Source organism: Aythya fuligula, chromosome 5 (assembly GCF_009819795.1).
Source record: "Aythya fuligula isolate bAytFul2 chromosome 5, bAytFul2.pri, whole genome shotgun sequence".
Lineage (NCBI taxonomy): Eukaryota > Metazoa > Chordata > Aves > Anseriformes > Anatidae > Aythya > Aythya fuligula.
Genome location: NC_045563.1, coordinates 8,885,538 through 8,902,059, shown reverse-complemented (window position 1 = coordinate 8,902,059; position 16,522 = coordinate 8,885,538). Strand labels below are relative to the sequence as shown.

At 42.4% G+C, this 16,522-nt stretch overlaps 1 protein-coding gene across 1 annotated transcript; it reads left to right on the top strand.

Annotated features, from left to right (window-relative positions):
• Nucleotides 1-1,539: 1,539 nt before the first annotated feature.
• PLD4 (phospholipase D family member 4) lies at nucleotides 1,540-15,671 on the top strand. The gene is made up of 11 exons (XM_032189377.1): nucleotides 1,540-1,646; nucleotides 4,285-4,374; nucleotides 6,175-6,374; nucleotides 7,058-7,241; nucleotides 8,046-8,166; nucleotides 8,550-8,677; nucleotides 8,852-9,052; nucleotides 9,428-9,567; nucleotides 11,198-11,363; nucleotides 13,499-13,595; nucleotides 15,060-15,671. The coding sequence occupies exons 1-11, from the start codon at nucleotides 1,644-1,646 to the stop codon at nucleotides 15,260-15,262; spliced, it is 1,533 nt and encodes a 510-aa protein (XP_032045268.1). The 5' UTR covers nucleotides 1,540-1,643; the 3' UTR covers nucleotides 15,263-15,671.
• The last annotated feature ends 851 nt before the right edge of the window (nucleotides 15,672-16,522 follow it).

Here is a 16,522-nt window from a genome sequence, read left to right as displayed (position 1 = left end):
GAACTAAACTGGTGATACTGGAGCAATGACTCCTTAGCTGCGTGGAGCCAGGAGGTTGTTGTTAGCTCCTGCTTCCAGACTTTTCTTTAATACATCCAGGATGTATTAATACAGTCATGAAGAAGTATGATGTAGCACTACCTTAGCGTTAAAGCTGGAAGTGACCAGAGAAAAGTCCTGAACTTCATACAAATATGCTGCTTCTTGTGAGGTGAAATCCTGAAGCCCATGAAATCCGTGGGAGCTTTGGTTATTTACGTCAGCATAGTTTATGCCAGAATTTCAGTCCAGTGTACAAACAGAGCGAGGCAGCTTATTGCTAAGCTTGCTCACACGTGCATCGCACACACTGACTTGAACCCATCACACACTTGGCTGCTGCGATGTGTAATTTGGATGCTCAGCCTCTGAAGTCAGTGGAGGAACAGGGGCACTTCCAGAGCAATTTGGACCTTTAGCATGGCTGCTCACTGGAGTTGCCTCTTCTCTCTGAGTGCAGACAAAGGCTAGGTCATGCAGGATCCTGTCTGCAGCTTTCTGGTAACTTGAGGCTAAAGGGGTGGCAGTAGCCTTCACCTGGACCCAGACCAGTTTTAATGGAGACTTAAGATGTTCCCAGTGATGGGTAATCTGTGTAGAGCAGTACATTCAGGAGAGAGCTGTCTGGTCACATAGGCTTCATATCAACTCCAAGACCTTTTTTATCACATTTGGCCTCCTTTGAGTAACTGCTCTGTTGGTCCCAGGGAAAGCAGAGGATTCATAATACCATTATCTTCCCAGAGAAAGGCCGCTTTCTGCTATACCCGACCTATCCTCTGGCTCTTCCTAGTTTTTCCATCTACATTCACTGTAGAGCAACCTCCCTCAGATGCCAAAGCAGGGAACTGCATTCTTCAGTTCAACAGGATCGAGGGACTGCCTGGAGAATTACAGCAAAGTGGCTACCTGGGTAGTATTGACTTTGTAAAACCTTTGGATTTTTGCAGGAGACATGATTTTTTAGAAGCTGCCTCAAACTCAACATTGCACGTAACCTTCACCTTCAACAATTTCTCATCAAATTCCAAATACTTTTTATTTATGAAAGCTCTAAGATGTATTATTTCAAAGGAGCTAGCTTGCTCTTTTACATATATCCAAGGTCAACTGAGCAGAAGAGTTTGATAAGCAAGAAGAGAGGTGGTATTGAAGGGTTTGCTCCTAAGTTTGAAATGAAGTTTCTGATGGGCTGACAATGAAGCAGTGAGAATATTGCCATGTCCCAGGCACAAACAGCACCAAAAGCTGAGTAATTCTTTCAAGCAGTGTCTTCTTGTGCTGAGCTAGGCAATAAACTTACATCAGTGAACACCGTGAGAATTTAGTCATTCAACAGTTTGAATTGTGGGAAGTTATGCCAGATAGGTGGAGATCAGGATCTGGAACCTAAGAATTGAGTAGCAACAGCTAGATGGCAACTTGTCTCTGTAGTACTCATTGTGGAACTCGGTGCTTAAGAGGAAGTACTCAGCAGGAGGAGGAAGAAAACAGAAGAACCTGAAATAAATCTACTGGTGAAAAGCGTGTGCACCGTCTCCTCTATGTGTAGTTGGGAGTAACATCAGACTACAGAAGCACATCCACTCAGGAGGTCTCCCAGGATGGTAAGTACACTGACGAGCTTTTGAGGGTGCTGGGAGTAGTAATGGAGAGGTAAACGCACTTTGTTCATTTGAGACCCTTTAAACATCTTGTGGGGAAGATTTTCTAGCCTGAAAAGTCTCACCCTTGTATTTGAAATCCAAGATCTGAAACAGTTTGACCCTGAGGGAGAAAAGAAGTAACAAGTATTATTTTGGGGTGTAGGGAGAAAGCAACCTGATGCAATAAACAGCCTCCTGTGTGTACTGTGTAGATTGGGGTATTAGCTTGTGATCCAGTCTGTGAAGCAATGCTTAGTGCTTGCATTTATTACTCTTGGATGAACTTTAGTCATTGAAATTGGCAACCGGTGAAGCACTGAAAGCTAGAGGAAGCCATAGCTAATTACTGACCTGCTACAATATCATTATTAAGAATTCTGCTTGCCTGTGATGTTTTCTTTCTTGCTGAAATGAACCTCAAAGTGGTGCCCTTCCCCCCACTCTGTCCCTATATATTATAGTACATTTCTCATGACCTCTCTATAGCAGCTGGGAATCACAGTATTAGTGACAAATATCAAGGAGGACTTCATTTGAACCAAATGACAGATGACTATTATGGCATGCATGAGATATGTTAACTCATATTTTAAGAGAAATGTTGCTTTTTGAAGCCATTTTGTTGCTGTAGCAGAAAAAGGGAAGTGAAACGAATCATTTCTCACAAGCTCCATCCTTCTGAAGCCATCACACGACTGTCAGCGCACCTACAGCTGCAGTGTCCTACCAAGATGCTACCTGAGCCACAAAATGTGTCGTGGGGAGCACTTTAGCTCTGGGGGTCAGACAGACAAGATGGCATGTCCTGTGCTCAGGTTTGGTGTCGAGAACCACCTGGGCAGCCAGAGGAGCCTGTTTGTTACCAGACAGCCCAGCTGGTCGGGACAGCTGCTGCCGAAGCAGGGAGCTGTGCAGCGGGGCCTGCAACCTCAGTGGGCTTTCCCTGGCTGAGGCTGAAGGGCTGCTGCTGTTGTTTTTCTGTTACCTTTCTCATCCTCTTTTAAAATAATTTTGCCTCAGTTTCTTAGCAAACTCCTTAGCCTCTTCTGCCTTGCTGTCTCTTCATTTTCTTCCTACTAACTTTCCTGGCTCAGCATTCAACCCAGACTTGCGTTGCTATCACACAGCTTTGTCACACAGCATGATGTGTTATATCCCCCTCTCTGCTTGGACTGTAAGCTCTTCAGGGTGAGACACCACGTCTTTGTACTGGGCTTAAAACACAAACTGGGATCTCAAGGTCACAAGGACCTGCACATGACCCTCACTATATTCCCCAAGTCAGTGTTTCAGGCTCAGCTCCCTTGTCTCCCAAGACATCCTCCATCTCTTCTGTTCAATCTCGCTAGTTTTTGTTAGTTGGATCCCACGAGAAGCCTTTGGGGCTATGGCCGTGCTGCATCCAAGTCCTGCCAGCACCGTGCAGCCACAGTGCAGCAAGGTGCAGGGAGGGCCAAATGCATGGCCATGCTGCCTTGCTGGTGTGGGAGGGCAGACAGCATCAGCCCCTGCAGTTCAGGTAACAATAGCTGTGAACATATGGTAAGATGGACAGGACAAGCCTGGCAGGATCCTTTCTACCTAAAACTAGCTTGAGTATGACCACCAGCAGAGCAACTGAGTATCTGATATCATAACAGCACGTTCATCCATCAGGCTACAAATGCCCGGTGGCTCAGGGATAGGAAGCAGCGGTCTGGGGACTGGACAGGTGGCGATATCGTCTGGTATCACTTTTTGAAATCCACCATACCCCAGGATGTGCTTCTTGCTTCTGAGCATGAAACATGACAGCTGATTCCTCAGGGCAAGTTCACCTCTGGTGTCAGTGCAGTGATAGCATGCAGGGATGATTCATAACTCATTAGGCGTGTGTGAAGTGTTCGGTTTGGGCATTTGAGAAGGCAGAATAGGCAAGTGGCCAGCTTACCCCTGCCCCACCATCTGCTTTGAGTTTGGACATACTTTGGTATTTGCTCTTGTGGCTGCCTCTGCTGGTGATAAGACAGAGAATCCTGTCTGAAGAGGAAAATAAGTTAACTTAATTCCTAGCATCATGCTTGCAATAACAGAGGAGTCTAGATTTTGGCCTAATCTGGCCCAAGTCCTATTAACAGAGTCCTTTCTGGAAGAGACAGAAGCACTGAAAATGGCTCAAATGCATAGGGAGAGAGCAAGGGCCTAACAGAGTCACACACGTGATGAGATTGGTGCTGTACGTTATCACCCATGGTATCTGCGCTTAGTTATTGCTTGATGGCAAATGTGCTAGCCTGCGACAGTACAAAAGTGGGGGCTGGAGGATAACTTGAAGAGGCGGTGATGCAGTTGTTTACACATTAATTACTGCAGTGATTTTTGTGTGTAGACAGCACCAGGGAAAAGCTGCAGGAGACTGTCTCCCTCTCTCACACACTGGAATCTGTTAATGTCACTCAAGATCCATAACACAGAGAGAGTGTTGCACAGATCTGTACTTAAATCTCAGAGCACTATATAAAGCAATGGCAGTGACCTGCTTTTTTACTCTGTTACTGGCTTTCTGCAAACGTTACCACAACACTTTATTTTCCCTCTTGCATACATTTCTGTTTTTCAGATTGTGAAAAAAGCATTAGGAACATCCCTGATGGTTAACAAGTCTTCCAACACAAAATTAAGCATGAACAATCAAAAAGACGTCAAAATGGTAATTATTGGGATACACTACCTTTGCTTACAAGAGCTGAGATTACACTGACATTTCTGAAAAGATATAATAGATCAAGAAGAATGATTTTATTGCCTCCTTTAGAAACCTGTGTAGGTTTTAATCCTGTCTGTAAGCAAGTGAGTGACAAAACCCTCATTGATTTATCCAGTAGGCTGATCAAACCTTGCCGAGAGGGACAAACCTGGAGCCTAATCCTGCAGCCTTCACTCAGGACAGTGAATCTTGCTCATGCAAATAGCCTCACTTCTTTCATTAGCCTAGAGGCTAGTGAGTGCCAAATAAGTAAATGGAATTTGTATTTCTTCTGCTGATGTAAATCAGCACTGATTAAGTCAGTTTCTATGAACATCCTATATTCCATATAATGCAAGAAGAATTTGGTCCATATAACATGGTGAAATTCTTCCTAAGACCTCAGCACTTTCCCCTTACTTTGTGAGGTCTTGTGTGTGTTGTCTGACACTTGGCTGACTGTCATTCAGGCTTAGTCTCACCATAGCAAGCTTCTGGAATCACTTGATTTATTTAGCATGCTTCAAGCACCTGGCATCACAGCATGGTGACAGCCAAGATGTGACTTGGAAATAGACCTTTTACCTGAGAAATGCCTTCTAAAACCTGCATGATGTTTAAGTCTTGCAGGCATGTTCCCAGGATGAAATTCAGAATTGTTAAAAATTGGTAGGATTTTCTTTGTCATCAACAAGAGTGAGAACAAGCCAGTGGGAATAAAATTAAGTAGATAGTTTAAAAGCATTTTTCTCATTCTAGGTCAAATCACTCTCTGAAATTGATGGCAGCACTGTAAATCTTGAGAAAAGCATAGAAAATGAAAAGTAAGAGATTTTATCCACATAGAAACCGAAATAGATGCTTTCAGAAGAAGCTGGCTTCTACTCAATTTTCATATGTACCATTTTGGGAGTTCACATTTATAGCTACAGCCACTTGACTGCTGCCAGACTCACTTCTCCTGTCTGGAGGTCCAAAAGCTCAGCTCTGGATTGCACATTGCTTGCCATGGGGTGGTGGGTGCTCCCAGCTCTCAACACCGCCAGAGGGAGCCAGCCAAATTTTCTCACTGCTGGGGGAACATCGATTTGCTCTGGTGCCCGTCTTCTCCTTAAAAGTGCAATACGTAGAGCCTTGTGCTTTATGTTTCAGCATGTGAGTGGATGGACTACAGAGCTGGGTATATGAGGTAGCCAGGCTGTAGACTTTTTTTTTTTTTTTCTCCAATCCACCTTCAGGAAAAAAAAAAAAAAAAAAAAGAAGTAAAAGAAGTACAGAAAAAGGGAAATGAAGCCAATTCACCACACTAACATGTCACAAAATGTCTTTCAATTTCTCGTTATGGTAATAGTAGGCTTGATACCACAGTTAATTTTGTGTTGTTGGCTTTCTTTCTTTGTTTTTGGTGGAAATTTTGTTGAACGTTCATTTCTCCTGTACTAAAATAATAATCAATGTCAAACTAATCATAAGGCTTGGGGGAAAAAATAAGTGTTTTTTTTTTTTTTTCTTTGACAAAATAAAACAAAACTAATATCATGGTCCTCACATAGACTAACATACTTGCCTCACGTAAGCCCACATGTTTGGATCATGGTCCTCACTTTAAGTGATGTATCTAAGAAAACTGACTGCCAGTAGCTGAAAGCAGAACTACTGTTGAATGGCTTTGATTTACTCACCTGCAACAGGTAGTTATCCACTAGCTGATATATCAGTGACTTGGCGAGTGCTTAAATCTTACCCTGTTGGATTCTGTTCTAGTATCAATTCTCAGCAATTTTGATGCTTGGTTTTGTTGCCCTGATGGCTCTTTACTTCATGAGAACATCTAGCACAGTTGATCCTAAGGGAGAAACTGTTGTCAGCATTTACCGAGAGGTGGAAGAAGAAGAACTTCATGGAGACTTCCAGAGACCCACGATAACTGAGGAGGGCACCAATAGATCTAATGATTCCTGCAGGTAAGCCAGGCCTGATGGCTCATGGAGAATTAATCACCAGGTGGAGAAATAGCTACAATGCTGACAGCATCTACATGGATTTTGCTGCTTTCTCACTGTGGAATAGCTGATAAAGTACCACTAACTGGGGAAGAGCAGGGGTGTTGTTTGGGCACAGGGTCATTAGTCATTATTCCCCTAGTAGAAGGGGTGATAGGGGCGATATCACAGCTCCACTATTGTCCTGTGCTGGTAGGTTCAGCACAACTCTGTAGCTGCCCCAGCACCTACAAGCACCCCCTTGGCAGCAGAATGGGAGGCAGCAGGGTGAGCAGCAGACAAAGTATCCCTACACTGAGATCACCTCTCTCAGATGCCACAGGGGGCAGTGGGAAAGGTCAGGGAGGGTGCCAAAGTGCCACCCAGCCCCAGGGGATAGCTTTTGTCCTCATCTTTAGGATGGTAAAAATCAAAGCTCAGAATGAGCTACTGAGAAGCCATTCTGATGGATATGGGAGGAAAAATTTACATGTATTCTTGACTATAAAAGCTGGGGATAGAGAGTACTCTCAGCTCATTTTTCCAACTCAGCTTGTTTGGTTTTGGCACTGACATTCAGAACGATCAGCTGTGCAGTGTGACAGGTGCTTGGTTTCCTGCTGGGTCACAGTTGCTTGCTTCACAATATACAATTGCTGTTGCAGATTTGAACTTGTGGAAAATGTTCCTTATGACTTACCTTTTGAGGTAAATACCACTGCAGCCAAACCCTTGTACCAAGCCTGGATAAGTCTCCTCGATATAGCCCAGGAAAATATTCATGTGGCTTCTTATTATTGGTCTCTTACTGGGAAAGATATCAACGTCAATGATTCCTCTTCAGAGCAGGTAGGAGAAAATCAATGACAAGCACATCTGGGGTTGTATATCTCATGTCCACGGGGCAGACTGACCGTATGGCTTATCTCTAAGAAACATTGCTTAACTCACATAAACCCGCAACAGTTTTTTATGCTGGTCTGAAGCAGCAGAGCAGTTTTCCTCCTCCAGTCAAGCTAGACTTCATGTGGGCTTTGTCCACATCTCTGAATACTTCCATGCTGCGTTTTAAGAGCAGCCTCGAGGTCAGTCTCAAGGTGTGACCTGTCACCCTGTGTGACCTGTGGTGTCTCCCTGGTTCCAGTGCTAAGAGCAGATAACACAGGCCAGTGCACAGGCTCACCCTGAGAACATCTGTCATGTTTAATTGCTCCTTGGTGCAGTTTTGGCCTATGGCAATTGGCAATTTCCCAAGCAATCCTGAGCAGGGTATGGGGGACAGTACAGGCTGGGGACTGCTCTAATACAGGCAAAAATGGACAAGACCACCCTGCTTCAGGCATGTAGAGAGTTTACCACATGTCAGGAATGGTGCTGTTTGAGATCTGGGCCAAAGAGCTGACACTGAACTGCTTTTTACTGTGGGCATAGCCACTGCCTCCCTCCTGAGTCACCTTCCTCATCCTCTTCAGGGGCTCCCTGTCCCTTCCTCCCAGGTGCTGGTGTGAGTTGACTCAGTCCTCAGCATGAGAGGAAATAAAAGTGGCAAATGTGAGGCTGAGCCCTACCTCGGTTAAAGGGACAGCCCAGTCTGAGTCTCTGCTAATCATATAGTAAAACATGATAAATAACAAAAAAAAACATATCACGTAGGGTGAAGATATTCTGAAGAGGTTTGAAAGATTACTTGCGGAGAATGTCTCTGTGTATATTGCAACAAGTATGCCAACTTTGTCTACGAATTCAACTGACCTTGAGCTTTTAGAAAATAAAGGTAATTTTCTCACCTCAGTGTTGATCTCTGAAGTTTGGTATTGCTTAAAGGCAAGATAAATTGGCCTCTGAGGCCTATTCTGGCATGGTGCTTACACGGTCCTGAGCTCGAAGTCATACTGTTCATAGGATAAGCACTGAATATTCACTACTTCACAATTCCTGCGTATTTTGCCATGACCTCAATGATTTTTCTTCAAGTTCATGTTTTGTATATTTTTGCAAATTATTGTATTTCCAGGAACTGGTGCTTTTGAGTTTGGTAGCCATTACTGGCCGCAAGCATTAAACATTCAGCCATGCTCTGGCTGTTAGGGGAACGGTACACTATACCACCTCCATGGTGTATCTAAACTTATTTCTCCATTCCCTGTCTTTCTTTAGGGGCTCATGTAAAGAAAATTGATTTTGAACATTTGACAGGAGGAGTTCTGCATAGCAAATTCTGGATTGTAGACATGAAACACGTATATATTGGTAGTGCAAATATGGACTGGAGATCTTTATCTCAGGTAAGCTCTGCTATTGTGTATTCAAACACCTTGGGTAAAATTAATGTCCAAGCACATAACAGAAAAAATCCTAATGACATAAAAATATTGACTGAAAGGGACAAACAGCAAAGAACCCCCTGATGCTGGAGGTGGCTCTTGCTGGGGCTGTGACATAGTGTGTTCTCTTTGCAGGTGAAAGAGTTTGGTGCTGTGATATACAACTGCAGCTGCTTAGCCAAGGACCTATGGAAAACATTTAGTACTTACTGGGATCTAGGACATGCTAATGCTACCATCCCATTCCCTTGGCCTCGAAACTATTCTACCCACATTAACCACAGTCATCCTCTGGAAGTAGAATTTAATGGAACCTTGACAAAAGCCTACTTTTCTGTAAGTAAGTTTTAAAATAACAAGATGAATTATAAACTATGTTTAAGCTTTGACCAGAAAAGTTTCTTCAGTGCTTGTTAGCTACTTCCACTCTAGCTAGATAATAATTTATTCAACAGGTTTCTCTGGAACTACTCAAGGAATAAGGGTCACCATGGCTTGGGCTATCAGGTTGTATGGCAAGGACGGTGTGCAGGTCTCCCGTGGGTTTAATAACTCAATAAGTATTTGACTCACTGGGCCTGAGAAACAGTAGTGTTGCACCTCATATGCTTTGTTCTACTGTGATTAAAACTGAATAGACTTGAATGTGAATGAATCGCAGTCTGATAAAAGAAGGATGAAATCACTGACCTGCATGCTTTCTTCTGACAGGCTTCTCCTCCTGCATTTTGTCCAGAAGGCCGCACTCATGACCTCTTTGCTATTATCAGTGTTATCAGTGCGGCACATAAATTTGTCTATATTTCTGTTATGGAATATTTCCCTACCAGCCGTTTTGTTCACCCAGAAAGGTATGATTTTAATCCTGACCAAATCAGTTGACTGTCTAGGTTGCTTCTGTATCATCTTGGGCTATTTAAAGGGAAAATGAAATATTTCCTCCCCTGCTCCAACCAGAAAGGAAATCATTCAGCTTTCTTGAATACCAAGAACTGAGGCTTTGCTCCACAATCAGTGGCTGCCTCATTGACTGTGCAATTACTGACTAGATCAAGAGCTCAGAGGATTTTCAGTTTCTGTGTAGTACAGTTGAACCTCTGGTTTTCTCATCTCCTGCTCTTTCCTATGAATACATTCACAGAAAGTCTCTTCCCCGCCTTAGGAATAGAAGTGCTAATTCTCCTCATTCTTCATGTGAAGCCTTAATCCTCCATTTGTGACATCTAGGGCCTGATCTGATGCAAGCAGGAGTTTGAAAAGCGAGGGGAAGCGGCACTAGGCCTCAGGCTATCTCCACAGCAACCAGCTGTAGGACGATGAATTGGGGCTGATTAGTTCAGGTTAGGTTCTTCCAGCAGCTGAGGCACAGGGAACAAAGCGGCTGTCTTAATGCCCCAGTGTTAATCAACTAGAAACCAATACATTGAAAACATGGAAACTGTTCAAAAACAGCATTCCTAAATAGCATGTTTTTCCAAGCTTTTCAGGATCTACAAGTAAGTTTCAGACGGTCAGCCTGAGTCTGAAAGCACACAGCTGCTCTGGTTGTGATAGGAAGATGTGCGAGGGAGGATTTGAGAATTCAGGCCTTTGTACAATGGATCAAAAGGAATAAGCTAGGGAAATTAATTCATCATTGCTCATGGGACTGTGAGTGAGTGCTGGACCTCTCTGCATCAGCCATCCTGTCTATGTAAGCGACACTTGCCTTCCTCTGTGCAGCACTTGTTATGTCTACGAAATGAAAGCCACATGAGAGTTTGGAGTTACTAGTCCTGGGCTGCACATTGCCCAGCTCTTTGTGTTATATAGTTAGGACCAGGATGTTAAATACTCTTCCCTAAGCTACTGCCAACACAAATGTCAAGAAAACTGACAGGCTCCGTGTTTAGGGGAGCACAGCTATGTTTGTTACTTTAGGGGCACACAGCATACTGAAGAGAGCAAGAAGGAATGGGGCAGCAGAGAGACCATGTTGGCTGATGGCACAGGACCACTGCAGATCCTAGAAATAGCCTTCAGGTCCCTGAAATGGCCACATTCTGCAAAACGTCTCTTAGGCTTTACTCTGGGCTCTGCCCTGTCCTTTTTATGTTGTGCTGTATGATCGTGCTTTACATTGGAGTTCCTATTGTCATGTTTAGTTTCCTAAGGAAATGAGCATGATGTACACACATTCTATGTGTGTACGTGTATACATGCACTTTACTAAGTTTATTTTTTTTTTAATATATATATATATATATCAATTCCAACCAAATTTGAGAGACTGGATCTCTCTAAACAAATTGTGAAGAGACCTGGCTGAGGAGAAGGCAGACATCTTATGCATACCTTCAGTGAAGGCATGACTGCCGGTCCTAGTAGTCAATAGCGATCCCATTTGTGCACAGCATCACTTTTGTTCTCAGTTTATTTTCAAAGTTTTCTAGAGAGTCATTTCAAAAATTCTCTTCTCTCCACCCACTTTCTTTTCTCTAGATACTGGCCAACCATTGACAATGCTCTGAGACGTGTGGCTTTCAACTACAGAGTACAAATTCGGCTTCTGGTCAGCTGCTGGACCCACTCTGACCCAGCCATGCTCCACTACCTGAGGTCCCTGAGTGCTCTCAACAACCCACATACCCACATCAGTGTCAACGTGGTATGATAAGAAACCTGATTTTGAAAAGACAGTTTTCAGGATATGGTCTCCAAACTGATTTTTGTGTCTAAGCTGTCAGCTGCATGTGCAAATATAAGGTTTTAGAGAAGCAGATTGTTTCCACCGGTGTGCTACGTTTCAGGTCCTTCAGAAAATAAGGTCCAAATGATAACCTTTGAGGAAGGTTAATGCAAACCACTGGTGATATCAAGGGATGTGCCTAGCTGCAGCATTTGTGATGTTAGCAATGCAATCATTTTTGCTGAGCACCATGACAGTAACAGTTCAAATTATGACTTATTGCTCTTCTTATGACCCTTTTCTGTATGCAGTATCTCAGATGGGTCTATCTAGAATTAGCAGAATCACAGAATCATTAAGGTTTGAAAAGACCTCCAAGATCATCTGGTCCAACCATCACCCTACTACCAATATCACCCACTAAGCCATGTCCCTAAGCACCACGTCCAACTTTTCCTTAAACACCCCCAGGGACGGTGACTGCACCACCTCCATGGGCAACCTGTTCCAATGCCTAACCACTCTTCCTAAGAAGAAGTGTCTCCCCATTTCCAACCTGAACCTCCTTTGTTGCAACTTGAGGCCATTCCATCTGGTCCTATCACTAGTTACCTGTGAGAAGAGGTCGACTCTCAGCTCCCCACACCTTCCTTTCAGGTAGCTGTAGAGAGCAATAAGGTCTTCCCTGAGCCTCCTCTTCTCCAGACTAAACAACCCCAGTTCCCTCAGCCTCTCCCCATAGGACTTGTGCTCCAGGCCCTTCACCAGCTTTGTAGCCCTTCTCTGGACATGCCCTAGGGCCTCGATGTCTTTCTTGTAGTGAGGAGACCAAAACTGAACACAGTACTTGAGGTGCGACCTCACCAGAGCAGAGCACAGGGGGACGACCACCTCCCTGGCCCTGCTGGCCGCACTATTCCTGATACAACCAGGATGCCGTTGGCCTTCTTGGCCACCTGGGCACACTGCCAGCTCGTGTCCAGGCAAGGATCAACCAGCACCCCCAGATTCTTTTCCTCTGCACAGCTTTTCAGCCAATCTGCCCCAAGCCTGTAGCGCTGCATGGGGTGGTTGTGGACAAAGTGCAGGACACAGCCCTTAGCCATGTTGAACCTCAACCCATTGGCATCTGCCCATCAACTCATCCTGTCCAGGTTGCTCTGCAGGGTCTTCCTACCCTCCAGCAGATCAACAACTTGGTGTCACCTGCAAACTTATTGAGGGTGTACTCAATTCTCTCATCCAAGTCATCAATAAAGATATTAAGGAGGATTGGCCCCAACACTAACTCCTGGGGAACACCACTGGTTGCCAGCTGGATTTAACTCCATGTTAAATGGAGTTAAACTGATCCACTATAATTTTATTTTATTTTATTTTATTTTATTTTATTTTATTTTATTTTATTTTATTTTATTTTATTTTATTTTATTTTATTTTATTTTATTTTATTTTCAATTGAGAGCTCTTCTATTTGCCTATATAAATTGATCCATTTTATTTCAGCAATGAATATTACACAGAGTCCACAGACAATACAATGGAAAACACAGAGTGAGTAGGGGATGGTGTGGAGGCTCCCAACATGATGCAGTTATCAGGAAAAAAAGGCAGTAACAGATGTAAGGTGGAATTGTTTTTACTGGGAAAAGGGAAAAAAAAAAGGATCAGAAATGTAGATTTAGTAAGATTTGACACAAAAAGTTAGGCATTATTGTTGTCTACAGTACTCCTTGTGTCTGTGATCAGCCCATTTTAGCACGAAATAAGAGCAGCAATCAGTGGTAAATGCAGATCTATTAAACAGCTGCCTAAAACTGCATTTAATTGTCTGCCCTGTAATGATAATAGCTGTGCCTCTAATGGAACATTGTGAAGCAAACATCCTTATCTGATTTCAATTGCTTATCCAATTTTATGTATAGTAGAAGTACTATTTGTTAGTTTTCTTGGATAAAAGTAAAATCTCTTTTATGGTACACTTAATAGCAGTGTGTGGAATATTCTTTCTGTAGTTTAATATTGCTTGAAAATATAGAAAATCTGCATTGTCAAATTACTCAGTCTGATCCTCACCTGGTATTTCTATCTATGTTTTAATTTCTCCCATCCAGAAACTCTTCATTGTTCCAGTTTTTAACCACACAAATATTCCTTATGCGAGAGTGAATCACAACAAATATATGGTCACTGATAAATCAGCCTATATTGGTACGTATTCCATTATTACAAACATTTTTAGTATCTTCAGATCTATAGGGCTGAGAATGAGATAGGATGGGCTGCAATATCAAAAAAAAAAAAAAAAAAAAAAAAAAAAAAAGTTAATTTTGCCATATAAAGTAGATAAACATATCAAAATACACATCTTTTTCAGAATATCTTCCCTGGGCATAGAAGCAGAGATGCAAAGGGGAGAAAATAATGTAGGTCAAGTTCAGTAGGAGATTATCTCATATGATCGTGAACCATTAAGAATGGAGTGTGACAAGTTAGAGTGCATGGTTTGTGACAAGCACAGTGGGAATTTCACAGACTGTGTGCTCAGAATGATGCAGTGATAGCTAATGCTCTAGTACATTATCGTGCTTTAATAAAAATAAATTGCTGGGAGGATTTAATTCCACATAGTTTGTTGAACAGAAATCTAGACATTGAAATAAGGAAATAAGGAAACTCTAGTGTCAATTGCTGCTCAGTTCCTGAAAGTCAGGATGGTGTTTATTTTTCTTGCTCTTTTACGAGGATCCCTCTAAAAAGGAAAGGGGCCTGTCATTTGAGTCAGTTCATCCTCCAAGCAATACAAACCAGCAAATATCCTGACCTTCCAAAGGGCTGAAGACTTGCAGCTCCAATTGCTTTTAATAGAACCTGTTTCTTACCATGTTGTCTTTTGAAGATAGGTATGCAGATAAGTTGTTTTCATGACTAAGCACCTTCTGGAATTTATAGTAGATTTTTCTGGCTAAGGCAAGCACCAGAAAAAAAATGCTAAGTGCTAAAATATGTATTTTTTCGTAATATTTGCTTTTCTGAATGCTGGTGTCTTTGGAGAGAGCCCTAGGCAACATTTACAGCCAGATTCCCAGCTTTGCCTGGTTTAAAAGCAGGCTTTTCATTTTGAGCTCAGAACAGCTCCTGAGGATTTAATCTAGGATCCAGTTTCTCCTCTTATTTTCCTTTAACAAGTGAAGACCCACTATGAAGCTCATTTGTTGCTAGTCCTTTGCTTCTGATAGTATACAAAGTGCTTGAGGTTATTTTACTGGTAGCATACTGCCTCATAGGTAAAGACAGAATTAAGTACATTGAAGATTCTCCTCTTCTCTCCTCTTCTTTCTGCAGAAACCCATATCAAACACCAGCCCCCTCATAATACCCAAATGCTGCGCTCTGTTCCCATATTTATTCAAGCAGATGCACACATCTCTGCCACACACTAAGAAATCAGATTGCTGTGAAGCTTCAGAGTGGCAGTTAACACTGTCTTTCCAAAACTTGAGGTCTGGAATAAGAAAGAGTTGACCTAATTTTTGTTGCTCAGTTAGCCCTAATGAGATTTGCAGTTGTACAGCAAATCAGCAAAGCAAGGCAATGTATACTTAACAGGTCCGGAGATCAAACAAAACATTGGAAAATGAATGTTTTCTAATTAGCTCCTTTTCCACTACACAGGGACTTCCAATTGGTCAGAAGATTACTTCACTAACACAGCTGGTGTGGGACTAATTATCAAGCAGAATTCAACCAACCTGCGAAGAAGGCCTATCCAGGAACAATTAAAAACCCTTTTTGAGCGTGACTGGAATTCCAAATATTCAGTGAATCTAGAAGATGTGCAAGGACAGAAAGACTGTAACTGGAGAGACAGTCTCTGAAGTGAACTGAAGTATGCATTTAAAATAGAAAGAAAAATATATATTAATCTTGTTCCCTGTGCAAAACAGGGAGTTTTCTGTTTTATTTCTTTGTCAGAGAAATTTATTATTTGTGGTATCCATGCTGTCTGATGATGTTAGAACTTCTCATAGTTGAGTCTACCTGCCTACTCATTAGTCAGCGTGTGACATTTTCTTTGCTGTGTATGATTACCCCATCTCAGAGTTAATGAAACGCATGCAGTATGATAAGACAAGCTGTCTGATATTAAAGCAAACATGGAAGACATAACCAGATCTGAATACATCAGAGAAGCAGGTCATTATTGCTGTGCTGTTTTAGGATGCTATATATTCAACCCTAATATTCCACTAACAGTGTTTTCTTACATGTGTTTAAAAATAAAGTTCTGTCTACTATAAGGTTTGAGTACTGCAAGTAATCACCTACAGCAGCAAGGGAAGATATTTGAAAGCATTTAGGCATTAGAGGTACAAGGAAGCACCTGTGTTTAAATGTTGAGGCTAATCACTGGAGTTAAATACCCAGGATTTAAATCTTGGGATCAGCTTCCAGCTCAGCTGCCCTGGACTGTGTGTCTGGTGTGCGTGGATATCTGTGCATTGACCTCCTGTAGTAAGCAAAATGGGGGCCAAGCTGTGATGAGAGGTGGAGCTGAACTAGGACTGAGATTCCTTGGACTGTTTAATCCATCACTACAAGCCACTGTTTGTCGTTAATAAGGCATATTTTTTAAGACATGTAGTTATATCTACTGATCACACTGTATATTCACATACATGTTAACATACTGAGGAGATACAGTTGCTTGCAATGCACTCCTCTCCCATTTATTTTCTAGAGTCTGCTTAAAATTTTGAGATTTCCATTCACTAATTAAAATTTCTTGCACAGTAGAATTTCCCAGTTCAGGTTTTCATTAGCTTCACGGGTTTCTCAACCTGTACCAAGAAATACATCTGGCCATACACTGTATTAATAATTGTGTGCAGGAAAAACATCTGGACGGATTTTTCCCAGTACAAGCAGCACACGTGAATGGTGGGAGAATTTGAAAATCTTTTTGAGAAGTTAGCTCATGAACATCAACGAAGCTACTTTCTGCAGAGCAATGCTCTCCTCTAGATGGCACTCGAAGCTACGTTTTCACTTTTTTTCCAAGGCAAGTTTAGCAGGAAAAGGAAGAAAACTTTTTCTTCCCCTTTTGAGCTCCAATCGGACAGTAATGGTAAGTTGTT